Source organism: Lottia gigantea, assembly GCF_000327385.1.
Source record: "Lottia gigantea unplaced genomic scaffold LOTGIsca_105, whole genome shotgun sequence".
In the NCBI taxonomy this organism is placed as follows: domain Eukaryota; kingdom Metazoa; phylum Mollusca; class Gastropoda; family Lottiidae; genus Lottia; species Lottia gigantea.
In genome coordinates, this window is record NW_008706876.1 from 289,883 (window position 1) to 304,931 (window position 15,049).

Sequence of the window (15,049 nt, forward strand, 5' to 3'; positions counted from 1 at the left end):
TTCCTATTTCTATATTATGTGGTTAATTTATTTTCCTATTTTCATTTTGTGGTTAATTTCTTTTCTCATTAAGGTTTTATGGATAGTTTATGATCAGGTGACTGCCATTTTCAAAAACTTTATGGTGACTATCGTGTTCAAGGAGTTTATGACGGTATCGTTAGTTAATCGCGACTGTCATATCAACGAGTCAGGTTTATGGAGTTTATGGTGACAGTCATGTTTACGGAGTTTATGGTGACTATCATGTTCAAGGAGTTTATGGTGATAATCATGTTCAAGCAGTTTATAGTGACTGTTATGTTCAGAGAATATATGGTAACTGTCATGTTCAAGGAATATCACAGAGTTCATGGTGACATGTCAAGGAGTTTAAGGTGATAATCATGTCCAAGGAGCTTATGGTGACTGTTATGTTCAAAGAGTAGGCCTATATGGTAACTCTCATGTTCAAGCCCTTTATAATTCAAGGAGTTTATGGTGAAAGTTTTAATCGCCTCAGGAATGAAGAATAAGTAATAGAGCTGTGATTGGAATTACTACATCAAAGAATAACGTTTCCTTACTGTTGTCATATCACAATTTGTTAGATAGTTAAACGCGATGATTTGGTGACCTGTGACATAATATACGATAGTGGGCCACAGCCATATACGCCCTTCACGGCATGCGGATGGTAAAAACGAAACATCCATTTTAAGTTTCATCAAAATCGATTGAAAACTAAGAGAGTAATAGCATATTCAAGATTTTGGGGCAAAAGCCATAACTCTGCTTCTAACGGTAGAAAATAGCTCCAATTTGAACTTGATCTTCGTTTTATGAATACGTATAAACATACCGAATTTCATTTGATTCCATCAAAAAATCTAGTTTTTAGAGCGTTTACAAGCAATTGATGTTGATAGAAGCACTTACTGTAGAGGTTAAAGGGCGATAACTCCTCAAAACTGACGTAAGAGGCATAAATATTGAAAAAGCCTTAAATTTAATCAGAAGTAAACTAAACTTTCTCAAACCTTTCGATTTAGGTCCAATAACATCCATTTTAAGTTTCATCAAAATCGGTTGAAAACTAAGAGAGTAATAGCATAAATATTCAAGATTATGAGGCAAGGGCAGTAACTCTGCTTCTAACTGTCGAAAATAGCTCAAATTCGAACTTGATCTTCGTTTTATGAATACGTATAAACATACCGAATTTCATTTGATTCCATCAAAAAATCTAGTTTTTAGAGCGTTTACAAGCAATTGATGTTGATAGAAGCACTTACTGTAGAGGTTAAAGGGCGATAACTCCTCAAAACTGACGTAAGAGGCCTAAATCTTGAAAAAGCCTTGAATTTAATCAGAAGTAAACTAAACTTTCTCAAACCTTTCGATTTAGGTCCAGTAACACCCATTTTAAGTTTCATCAAAATTGGTTGAAAACTAAGAGAGTAATAGCATATTATTCAAGGTTTTGGGGCAAGAGCAATAACTTTGCTTTTAACGGTCGAAAATAGATCAAATTCGAACTCGATCTTCGTTTTATGAATATGTATACACATACCGAATTTCATTTGATTCCATCAAAAAAAACCTAGTTTTTAGAGCGTTTACAAGCAAATGTTGACGGACAGACAAACGGACGGACAGGGGTGCCGACAATATACGTCCACATAGAGAGATGTGGGCGTATAAAAATGAATGACATTATTTGACTTTTTATTGCACCAGTCTTTATCTATAACATTTCATGGGAGGTAACCGTGATTCCAAAATGGCGGCCCCAAAACCAGTGTCACATGTTATATTCGACATGGATGGATTACTTATTGGTAAGCTATCTTGATTAATAATTGAAAACCTTCATAAACATAATCTTAGAATATCTTACGATTTCTTATATAATATGAGTATAATTTTTTATAAAATGAACGTCTTACATCGACATGATGTGATGAAATATTTCCGTTTCTATGTACGGTGGCGACAGACAACAAATAACTAGGAAAGGATCGACGACCTCTATTAACTCTTGCAGTTAACCTTCTTTATACTAGATTCTCTTTTTATTATTTTATTAAAAATATATGAATAAAATAATAATATATAAAACAAATTTACACCATTTTCCATTGACCATAGTTTTAGAGGTGTTGCACTACATAAATTTATTCGAGTCAAAGACGCGTTGTAGATGTTTGCTTATGCGTCTCACCCTCAATAAGATTCATTTATATCGATAAATTATAACCAAAATAGTAAAATATCATGGTACTACTGTATCTTTAAACAATAAGAATGTGGGCGAGTCCACTTATAACAGAAAATGGAATATTCCATTAGGCACTAGGCCTATGACAGTTGAGCTTTATAGTCGAAATAAAAACCTTCAGCGCGAAAATACAATTGAAAATGACACATAACACTATCCGTAAATAATAACAGAATGATACACAAAATGCACAACCTATGACAATATCTGTAAATGCCCACAATAAACATTATATAGAAAATACTTAGGTCGGTGATATGCAAAACCGAGACACCAAATCGGAAAATTTTGACAGGGACAATTTAAAGCCTAACATTAAAATTCTACACATGAGCCTAATGAATATTACTGCCGCAATTACAATATTATAGATAAAAACAGTTTACACCAAGTTGTCTACTACCAGGGTTCCATAAACAAGTCATAAACAAAAAAGGGAATCAACAGAGCCACCGTAAGCCTCAAGGAAAGCGCATGTCCAGAAAAGCGTCCTACGTCATCACTTTACGTGCAGCAATGATGCGTAACGAAAACAATAGAAACGTAATAAAATAATTAAAAACTTAACACGCGTTTAAAGATTAAAAAAGGTGGTATTTCTGAATTTCTGAAAAAAAAAATATAGAATATAGCTTGCCAGGCAAGGTAACATACGCCCACAGATAGCTTTGATCGTAAGTATTATGAAATTCGATATATTTACCATCTTCATAATGACATTGACACACAAAATAAAAATCAAAAGAATCTGTAAAAAATTGTAGCCTGTAGAGTGAGCACGAATTGCACAATATAGCCAATAGAGTAAAACGTCAAGTCAGACAGGATATTTCCGTGAAAAATTATCCGATCATCACGAAAATCAATAGGGATCATCTTCATAATAACATTGGCACACAAAATAAAAATCAAAAGAATCCGTAAAGAACTGTAGCCTGTAGAGTGAGCACGAGTTGCACAATATAGCTAATAGAGTAAACGTCAAGTCAGACAGGATATTTCCCTGAAAAATTATCCGATCATCACGAAAATCAGTAGGGATCATCTTCATAATAACATTGGCACACTAAATAAAAATCAAAAGAATCCGTAAAGAACTGTAGCCTGTAGAGTGAGCACGAGTTGCACAATATAGCTAATAGAGTAAAACGTCAAGTCAGACAGGATATTTTGGTGAAAAATTATCCGATCATCACAAAAATCGATACGGATCATCTTCATAATGACATTGACACACAAAATTAAAATCAAAAGAATCTGTAAAAAAGTGTAGCTTGTAGAGTGAGCACGAATTGCACAATATAGCCAATAGAGTAAAACGTCAAGTCAGACAGGATATTTCCGTGAAAAATTATCCGATCATCACGAAAATCAATAGGGATCATCTTCATAATAACATTGGCACACAAAATAAAAATCAAAAGAATCCGTAAAGAACTGTAGCCTGTAGAGTGAGCACGAGTTGCACAATATAGCTAATAGAGTAAACGTCAAGTCAGACAGGATATTTCCCTGAAAAATTATCCGATCATCACGAAAATCAGTAGGGATCATCTTCATAATAACATTGGCACACTAAATAAAAATCAAAAGAATCCGTAAAGAACTGTAGCCTGTAGAGTGAGCACGAGTTGCACAATATAGCTAATAGAGTAAAACGTCATGTCAGACACGATATTTCGGTGAAAAATTATCCGATCATCACGAAAATCAATAGGGATCATCTTCATAATGACATTGACACACAAAATAAAAATCAAAAGAATCTGTAAAAAATTGTAGCCTGTAGAGTGAGCACGAGTTGCACAATATAGCTAATAGAGAAAAACGTCAAGTCAGACACGATATTTCGGTGAAAAATTATCCGATCATCACAAAAATCAATAGGGATCATCTTCATAATGACATTGACACACAAAATAAAAATCAAAAGAATCTGTAAAAAATTGTACCCTGTAGAGTGAGCACGAGTTGCACAATATAGCTAATAGAAAAAACGTCAAGTCAGACAGGATATTTCGGTGAAAAATTATCCGATCATCACGAAAATCAATAGGGATCATCTTCATAACAACATTGACATACAAAATAAAAATCAAAAGAATCCATAAAGTACTGTAGCCTGTAGAGTGAGCACGAGCCAAATGTGAACGGACGGACGGACGGACGGACCGACGGACGGACCGACGGGGTGATCACAATATACGCCCATCTTACGTGTGGGCGTATAAAAATAAGATTAAACGCCTAGTTTGTCATATTTTGTATGGTATTCAGCTATATTAGTAGGCTACATTTGAGCACTTACGAAGACTATTTACATATTCAAGACCCGAATCAACACCCGAGAATGACAAACATATTATCCCAATAAACACTCAGAAGGTTCTAAGTAGAAGTTCTGACAGTATCGACTCATGGCCCTGTTTATTTTCAAAGTTAAAAAAAAACATAATTCTGATTTACGTCTATACCGCTATATTTTTTCTTTATGTGATTTTTATGTGGGTTTCCTTATTTTTCAGTGTCAAATTAAGCAAACTAGTTGATTAATTGGTGTTTCTAATGAATAATCATACATTCTTAATTATATCATTATGTTCTTATTGCACATAATTGAGAGTTTTAACCAATCGTAAATGTCCATGTATGAAAAGACTGGATAAACAAAAAAGAATTTTTGACCTTTCTTGATCGGTCACTCATTGGAATTCTGCTGGTAATTCTCTTCTAATTGAGCTAATTAATTGTGGACATGTGAGACAAACTGATATTTTTCCAAGTCATTAAAACACCTGTACTTTCTATTCATATAAGTATTAGCATTTTCATTTTCATAAATGAAAATAATGAACCCATCTTTAAGGTCTCCATCTGAAGATCATGAAATGTTAAAACTCCACGATAGAAAGAAATAATCTTACTTTTTTCAGATACTGAACGACTGTATACAGTGGCAACCAATACAGTATGTTCGCAGTATGGTAAAGAATTTACATGGGAACTGAAAGAAAAACAAATGGGAAAAAAAGAATTGGAATCGGTCAAGATTATCATTGGTAATCAGATAAGCATTATTATGAATTATTCTCATTTAAAGGGGCGTTCTGTTTTGGGTTTATTTTTATTGTTTTGTTGGTCGAAAAATATTATTGCTCCAATAAATAAAAAACTATAGGCCTACTCTAAAATCTATAGAGAAACGTTTACATTAGCGTATCTGTAAGTTTTACTTAGAAAAATCCAGCCGTTAATTGATTAACGCCAAAACTATTTAAAAAGTTTACGTAAACTACGTATAACAGCTACGGGCCTGTATATTATTTATATGTTATTTCTGCATTAGTCAATATTTTGATGTCTTTTCAGTTTATAATTTTAACACCCACAATAACGTAGGCCTACGTATATCGGGTTGTAATTGGTACAATTATGACCATAGTTATTCCAAACCTTTTTCTGGTTGAGTTATTTGATGTCTATGACCTATTCAGACTATCGATGATAAATAACTAGCTTGTTTCAATATTTGCAGAGTTGAGAGTTTTCTTTAATTCATTTATTTGCTTTGACGTGGAATAAGTAACCACAAAATATTGTGAAAACGAAACTCATTGAAATGAAAGACTTTTTACTATTATATCTGAAGGTTTCAGTCTGGATAGTGAAGATTACAACTTTTATAACCCAAGCTCTAAAAATGAATCTTAACAATGTCAAGCTTACGATCTTCGTACTTATTACTGCAATAGTCACCTTTCTTGTATCCTGGAAGTTTGTAAATGAAGTGATCTGATTGGATTGTAGGGTAGCAGATACAGCCAATCAGAGACCTCGACAGAAAGTATGTGAACATAAAGCATGGATTGGCTGTATTCGGTGGCGTACAATCCAATCAAATTGCTGATTGCTTGATACAAAATAGTGGTTATTGCAGTCAAGGTATAAGTACAAAGTTCCTATTACCTTGACATTGTGAATATGTACCTTTGTTGAACTAAACAATGGTATCTTTTCTTCAACATTGGTACAAATAATGACTTTCACCGATCTCGAAATCCTGGTGCAAAACTTTAGCTCATAAATTCGAACAATAAATTCTAGTAACTTTCCGATATATTTGAAAGTAGACTAATAACAATTCTGTTTCAAATAAGGAAATTATGCAAGGATATTACCTATTTATAAATATAACGAATGCAGTGTATCAAATTCATAAATACACGCAAATATATTTCACAACGTTCTACATGGTTTCTTCTCTTATTCTGCCAACTAAAAACTACCCTAATTGTCGAGAACAACTCTGCATAGTCATAAACCTTCAAATTATATTCATAAATTTTTTTCCTGCGTTTTAATAACAAATACATAGTGAAATTCCACGTATAAAAGTACGTATAGCAATGTAATCGAATGCCGGGTATTTTTACAAACCGAACTTAAAGGAGAACCTTCATTATCCGTTCGACCAATCATACCTTAGTTTTAGAAACTGTAATATTTATATTTGAACGAATTATGCGATTTTTTTTTTCGTTTTAGTACTTCATAAGACTATTAAAGCATAATGAAGACCCAAATCAATCCCCGAAAATGCCGACTTTTCCCCTGTAATTACCACTTGATTCTATTCGGGACATAATTTTAAATTAGTGCAAACGCATGCGCTCTAATGAGTAAATATACTTTATTTGCATAATAATTATATTAAATGAGTCATATTATGACGTCATAAATTGTGATCTCCCGGTAACTTTAGCCAGTAGAAAACACGACTTCTGAGCATAATTTTAAGTAACGAACACTATTTACCCTCTAGGAATTCGTATTTCCATATTTCCTAGAGGTAACAAATACAGCATAAGTGTTTGATGACGCCACTAATTGCAAAATGTGCTTTTTATCACGCGATGGAATTGCAGGAACTACAGACGTCTTATAAAAATTCAAATGGTACAAATTGATGCTATAATTGTCTCATATACACATAATTTTTTTTAGAAAAACTCTTCACAATCCCTTTAAGACTATGTTTAGTAACATAAAAAGCTAACTGTATAAATTTTACGTTACGTAAAAACGTCATACCAGTCATGGATGTATTTTATTTCATAAGAAAAAATCTAATTAAAATTGTAACCGTGATGCAAATAAAATGATATGTTAATTAGCTATGAGTCATATAAAGTATAAAGAGGGAAGCTTGTCATTTACCAACATTACTGCATGATAAGCTCCTACAATACGTCATTGCAAGTTTCTTACGATGTTTTCAATCAACATGAAGTTAATATGTTCCCTGTTGGCTGTGGTATTCTTAGCAAACAGTGGTGAGTATTAATAATTTTACTGATTCATTTGTCCGATTACATTGTTTAGTGTACATCAGTGCTTCTCAACTAGGGTCCATATGCAACCCCAGGGATGGATTCCAAATTTTCGGGGGCGAAAAACTATCCAAATTTGAGGGGTTTGTATTTATCACCGTAGCAGGTATTTCGACAAAGAAAAAGAGTTTCTCACATTTTGTGTATAGCCATGGCCCGTGCTCTTTAGATTTAAATTTGAAGCAATACCTTAGAGTTTTTTAGTTTTTTGTTCAATTTGTGTTTTACATTGCTGAGTGTGAATGGCGGAGAAAGTGGGTTGAGAAGCAATGATGTACAGAGAACCATCACATTGCGAAGCTAATACCTTGCTTTCAATGCAGCGATTTGATCGCATTGTACCTACCGAGTAGTCATAATGTTTACAGTCTTATTATTGAGGTTGTGATTGACTGTATACTCTAGCGTGCAATCAAATTGCCGAATTCTGCACTACAAAAATTATCATTAAAACTGTCAACAAATTCAACCGTCTCATATGAAGGTTTTTTTCGAAAAACTCAAATAATGCCTCTTCTATCATTTTATAAATAAAAATATATATTAAATCCTTCACATATCTATTTTATCATATAGTTTTTTTCTACCATTTGACTAGTATTTGGAATTCAATATTTTCAGGCAATGCGGCGTGTCCTGAGTTGGATATACCCAATGGACATATTACCCTAGGCACACAAGACAATCCTAATCATAAGGACGCCGTGTGCAATGTGGGATACTCGATCAGGAAGATATGAATGTGTCAAAGATGCCTGGGTCGGCAACCTAACATGTACCGGTAAGGTTTTTGTCATTTTATTATTAACGTACTTAAATTCTGTTTCAAGCTTCCAGATGACAAAATTGTTTCGGCTCTAATGTGAATTGGTCAAGTAGTAGAATCAGGTGCAGAAAAGTAGAACGTTAAACTCTATTCCATTCATTTCATTTCTATACAGATTGCCAAGACTGGGATCAAGCTGGTCAAAGTGGTGGAGTCTAGCGTGCCTGCTGTAAACGGACGGTGTCAATCTGTTCTGTACTTGACTGAGTGAATATATCTTACAGCGCTGCGAACGAGAATTGTTACATGAATTACTACTTAAGAACGGAAACGGTACCCAATGTTGAAGAATGTCGCCAAAATTGCTATGATGTTAATAATTGCAAAAGCTTTATGGTCTACACAAGGAACGGCATTCTCAATTGTGATATGCTTAACAAGAGGTTTTCTGCCTTCTCTCCGTTTACTGGTTTTACTTCATCTAATTGTATTTGAAAGATTTGTTCAAATTCCAATAAACACAAACTTATAGATAACATATCAGCAATAGCCTTTTGATGCGGCCTAATTCAAATTTGACCAAACTTTCGATATGCTTTTATTTATAATATAGTTACTTCAGTTAAGGTCTAACGACGCCCCTCTTGTACATTTGTCAGTTTGACAATGCTAATCAATCAAATTCCTGTCCTCTATATAAGTCTGGGATTTTGTGACTCGAACAAAATGTGTACTCTAAGAAGACGTTAACATTGATTGCACCTTTAGTTCGCGTCACAAACTCCCAGAGGACAGGAATTTGATCGGTTAGCTGTGTAATCAAACTGACGAATGTTCAAGAAGGGTGTTTTTAGACCAGAAATATAAGGCCTGTATGAAAAATAAAAGCTACTTTTAAACGGAACAGAACGGTCTATTTTTAATCAGACTGCTTTTTGATGTATGAATATATTGACAATCTTTCCCAACATTTAGGAATAAAAGCCTCCCTCGATTCAGATCGGGGGACCATTTCAGTGTCAACGCCCTGACGGTTTTTGTAACCTTTTCATCAAGAATAAAAACCTTGGGTTATAATTCAGTGACATGTCCGTTCAATTTAGGTATTGTCGATTTGTAATATTTTTTTATCGGAAATATGCCAAGCGGTATCCCGAGTTAAACATTCTGAAAGTGCGTAAAATTAATCACTCCACCTCCTTATTTTTCTATATATCACACCTTAAATTGACGAGTCGTCATTTTAACATTCAATCGCAGAAATTCTGGACACATATGGATTTGAAGGCTGAAAATTTCTACGGTGAGCTGTGAACACTATTAAAGTTCCTGTTTCTGAGACTAAAATGTGATTGGTATAAAAAAATGCCGGATCTGTCCGTTTAAGTCGAACAGTCTGCAATCATTTCACCCAAAAGTATTTCGTCAAAGTCGTCTAATAGCCCCAGGATCATCAAGAGACTCTTGTCAACAGGATTCTAGGAAATATTACCAAAAATGAATTTCTTCCCAAATAGGTATATTTTAACATAATTTAGCCACGGTTTTTCAATTAATTTTAACTGTTTATGTATTAACGAATACTTAATAAAACATGCTGGTTTTATGTCCTGGGTCAAAAAATATCAAAAAGTTCTTCAGTGAGGCACATCATGAAAAACTTTCCAACAAATGTGATTGATTATGTTCATAGTTTGTTCTTGATGGAATAAAGTGTATTTTGGTGCTTTGTTAGTGTTTATAACATTGAAATATCTGCCCACCAAGCTTGTAATATGCAGTATGACACTAGAGAAACCATGTCTATACTGAGTCACCAAAGAGTCACTGATATAATAAGTACTTGTAGTAGAATGTGTTCAGTAGTTTTTGTTACATGTCATAATAAATTGTGTATGTGCATGAGACTGCATTGGAAAAAAAAATTAATAAGTCTCTGCATTAGAAGAAACGTGTGTATTCATAAGACTTCATTGAAAACTTTGTAGGCATAAGACTCTGCATTGAAAAATGTGCATGTTCCAAAGACTCTGTATTGAAAATGTTTATGTTTATAAGACTCTGTATTGAAAATGTTTATGTTTATAAGACTCTGCATTGAAAAATGTGTATTCATAAGACTTCATTAAAAACTTTGTAGGCATATGTTCATAAGACTCTGTATTGAAAAATCTGTTTGCTCATAAGACTCTGCATTAAAAAATGTGTATGCTCATAAAACTCTGCTTTGAAAATGTGTATGCCCATGAGACTACATTGAAAAATATGTGCATTCATAAGACCTCATTGAAAAATGTGTATGTTCATAAGATTTCTACATTGAGAAATTAGTATGATATTTATGTTTTCAGAGGAACTACAGTTACCAGTCAGTCCTGAAGAATACATCGAGAAGATACGTGCTGAACATGTTAAATTATTTCCTACTGTACCATTTTTACCAGGTGATTTATTTAATGGGATCGTTTAGATGTTTTTTAAACTTTGTATGTGTATCAGAGATATTGATAGCATCGATTTACACCATTTCAATTTACAGTCTGTCTTGGTTACAGATGTCTGTGGTTCTTGGGATTCCATCGAAATTAAGCAATATTAAGCGTAGCTATCGCAAAGGCATTTATCTGTTATTTCTATGTTATTTACAGCGTTTGCGATCGTGACGTAATATACCCTTTAAAAATCCTTAATTATAAGAACAAAAAACATCCGACTGAAAATTGGAATGATACTGATAGATGCCATTAATTGCCCCATACACACAAAATAGCCTTAAAATCTATCTAGAAGCTCTTTACAGAATTTTTCATCGTGTATCGCTGACATCCGATATGAACCTTATTTTGAAAATGTGGTCAAAATAAACTATTAATTTGTGGATATCAATTACAATATTGACAAAATAGAAATTAGGCTGAGAGTCAAACTACCATTGTTTTCGATAAATTTGAAGTCTTGAAAACCGGAAGTGAAATATATTTTGAAGATATTTATTCAGTCGACTTCATGGGACAGCATAGATGAAAATCGTAGAATATTGTCATTACGGAAAATATTTTCAGGTGCTGTCAAACTGGTTAAACATCTCCATAGCAACAACATTCCAATTGCCATAGCAACGGGGTCAAACACTTTTGGTTTTGAGTTGAAAACTCGTAACCATAAGGACGTTTTTAATCTCTTTCATCATGTCGTGAAGAGTGGAGATGACCCGGAAGTCAAAAATGGCAAGCCATCGCCAGATTGTTTTTTGGTTTGTAAGAAAAGATTCCCAGACGATCCTCCGTCAGAAAAGGTATAAAGTAGTTTATTGAACACATCCTTCTGCCTTCTTCATTTTTTGTTTCAACTACAAAGGTGCCCTTACGCAAATCTTAATTTCAGAGACATGATTGACAGTGAAGTGGGTGAAATGTAAAATTAATTCAGATACTAATACTGTACTAATATTTGTAAATGTCACAACCCTTTATTCAGCGAAAGTCTTAAATTAGAACCAGTGAGTGACAGTGGCGGAGCCAGGTTTACGTCCGAGAAGGGTTGATATATCTGGGATTGCCCGAATATCTAACCTAGTTATGAGATTCTTGCCCGAAAAACTTGCTTTCGGGGGGCTGTGACGTCAATTGAAGTCGGGTCATTTTTCAGAAATAAAATCTCGCATATGATTCCTTTACAATTGAATAATAACGTACTTCGCCAGTTTAGAAAAGTTCCTTGGGAAATGACGACAGTGTAAACTTACAAGATACACGTCTACAAAAAATGGTTTACGTACATGATAAAACTTACATTTTTCGTTTCAAGGTATTGGTATTCGAAGATGCACGTAATGGTGTACTGGCTGCACATGCAGCAGGAATGCAAGTTGTTTGGGTTCCAGATCCTCGCGCAGACCGAACTGATACGTCACAGTTTGCCACTGTTATCCTGAATTCACTAGAGGAATTTAAGCTAGAAGATTTTGGTCTTCCACCCTACTCTATTTGATATATGTAGTTAATAGTTGTAAAACTTAAATTTGCTAATTATACAAAATTTTAAAACTTTATCAGTTTCTTCGACATATCAGTTGAAAACCAACTTAAGACGTGTACAGCTAGCTTTGTCGATGGTGGTAGGAGTGTTCAGATTATTATTAATGAAGTATGAAGTACCAATAAATAACTTCAAACATATCTCTTGCAATAAATGACGCATTTGAACCAATTTCTTTCAAGTTTTTTTAAACTGACATAATTAAATAAATGAAATTATTTTTTAAATAAAGATATTATTAGAAGGACATCGTTGTTCAAATATTTAGCCTTTTTGGGCTCTTTTCCAGCTATCCTTCCAAAACTTGTTTGTTTCTGAATGGGCAAAAGGAGGTGGGCAATATTATTGGACTGGACAACCTTAGAGTCGTACATTTTTGGCCTTGATGATTCAAATGGGATCACATTCCCGACCTGTAGGTCAGCAAGCATCTTCCATCCATCAGGACATAAGGAGTTAATGAATAGACCTACTTTATATCAATGAGCAGGTAATAGATCAACTAGATTGTAAACTACTACAACTGTCGGCTTCGTGAATCTGGATTTCGTCGCCCTCAACGCACCCACACCGACTTAAAAACGCAGTTGCCGCAAGCTGCCATTAGTGAATCTACCAAAGAAATGGATATTATAATTCGCCTGTGTCGTTGGGGTTCTCGACCATCCAGTTGATCACAACTAATAGTAATCATTCACTTACTCGCTGACGTTAAGAATCCTGAATCACCTCCAGATGGTTACTGATGACAACTGCAATACTTAAAGTAATTATCTGGTAAATAAAGCTCAAGGTTTAAATATTTATTATTGGGAATGTAGAAGAGATTTTAAAAAGTAATTGAATATTTGTAGAAATTAACTTTAACTCACAACTAGCAGCACTAGCTGCTTAAGTGGGGGATATACTGCTGACCGAACGAATTAAACCTTCTGTCGGTGCTTTGGAAAAGAGATGCAACTGGCAAATCTTGCGAAGAAAAACCATTACAAAGGTCTGTCTACTGATGTTTCCTATCACTGGGATTTTCTGAAAACATAGACTACCAAGCAGGAGATTACTGAAACCAAAATAATCTGCCATTATTACTAGGGTCGGTCCACTGACGCCACCTGAAAGGACAAATCGAGAGTTCATGTTACTAAAAAAATCTGATATTGTTACTAAGGTCTGTGCACTGATGCTATCTACCAGAAGAAACTATAGTAGATGAAATTGGCGGTGACGTTTCTCTGTTAATTATAATGGTGACTCCTAACGTCATGAAAACTGGTTTCGATGGAAACAAGATTTATCGTGCCGTAAATCCACAATTTGTTTATAAATATAATTATTTTTGTATAAATATAACTATTTGTGTATAAATATAATATTTGTAGATAAATATAACTATTTGTGTATAAATATAATATTTGTGTATAAATATAACTATTTGTGTATAAATACAACTATTTTTGTATAAATATAACTGTTTGTGTATACATATAACTGTTTGTGTAAAATATTACTATTTGTGCATAAATATAACTATTTGTTGATAAATATAACTATTTGTGTAAGAAGATAACTATTTGTGTATCAATATAACTATTTGTGTATCAATATAACTGTTTGTGTATCAATATAACTGTTTGTGTATAAATATAACTGTTTGTGTATACATATAACTGTTTGTGTAAAAATATTACTATTTGTGGATAAATATAACTATTTTTAGATAAATATTACTATTTGTGTATAAATATAACTATTTGTGTATAAATATAATATTTGTATATAAATATAACTATTTGTGTATAAATATAATATTTGTGTATAAATACAACTATTTTTGTATAAATATAACTGTTTGTGTATACATATAACTGTTTGTGTAAAAATATTACTATTTGTGCATAAATATAACTATTTGTGTATCAATATAAGTATTTGTGTATAAATATAACTATTTGTGTATCAATATAACTATTTGTGTATAAATATAACTATTTGTGTATAAATATAACTATTTGTGTATAAATATTACTATTTGTAGATAAATATAACTATTTGTAGATAAATATAACTTTTTGTGTATAAATATAACTATTTGTGGATAATATGATGCTTTTTATCCATCGTATATCGAATGTGGTTCTTATTCCCCGATGAAATTCATATACATAAAAGAAGTCTAACAAGCTTTCCGCCATTGGGTATTTTCTTTCATAAAAGATTACATGACATGACGTAAGTTAAAAAGCATGCAGTGACGTAATAAATCATATTATATGAATATGTGTAAATGATAAGCACGGACTTGTGTGAATAATACAGAAGTATGACGAATGGGAGTCGTATTTGGACACGATGTATAATATCATATGTCAGTATGATATGCGTGTCGCTATTTTAAAAGATTAAGGGACGTAACTCGTCAAACCATGTTCAATGGTCCGGTTGTCCACTTGCGCTTAGATTTTATAACTCCCTACATAGTCGGGAACAATATTCTAATAAGCTATGTCGTGGACGCGATCAACTATAACCGGAACCGTTGCACAAGCGTACTGAAATCTGAACCATACGAGGTGTGTGCTGAAATGTTCAGTTATG

The 15,049-nt window shown here is 33.3% G+C and overlaps 1 protein-coding gene across 1 annotated transcript; it reads left to right on the forward strand.

Annotated features, from left to right (window-relative positions):
• Nucleotides 1–1,756: 1,756 nt before the first annotated feature.
• Nucleotides 1,757–12,700, forward strand: LOTGIDRAFT_198690 (hypothetical protein). Its single transcript, XM_009046696.1, has 5 exons — nt 1,757–1,820; nt 5,194–5,319; nt 10,768–10,860; nt 11,479–11,711; nt 12,224–12,700. Exons 1-5 carry the CDS (start codon nt 1,763–1,765, stop codon nt 12,404–12,406), a joined length of 693 nt encoding a protein of 230 aa, XP_009044944.1. The 5' UTR covers nt 1,757–1,762; the 3' UTR covers nt 12,407–12,700.
• Nucleotides 12,701–15,049: the final 2,349 nt, after the last annotated feature.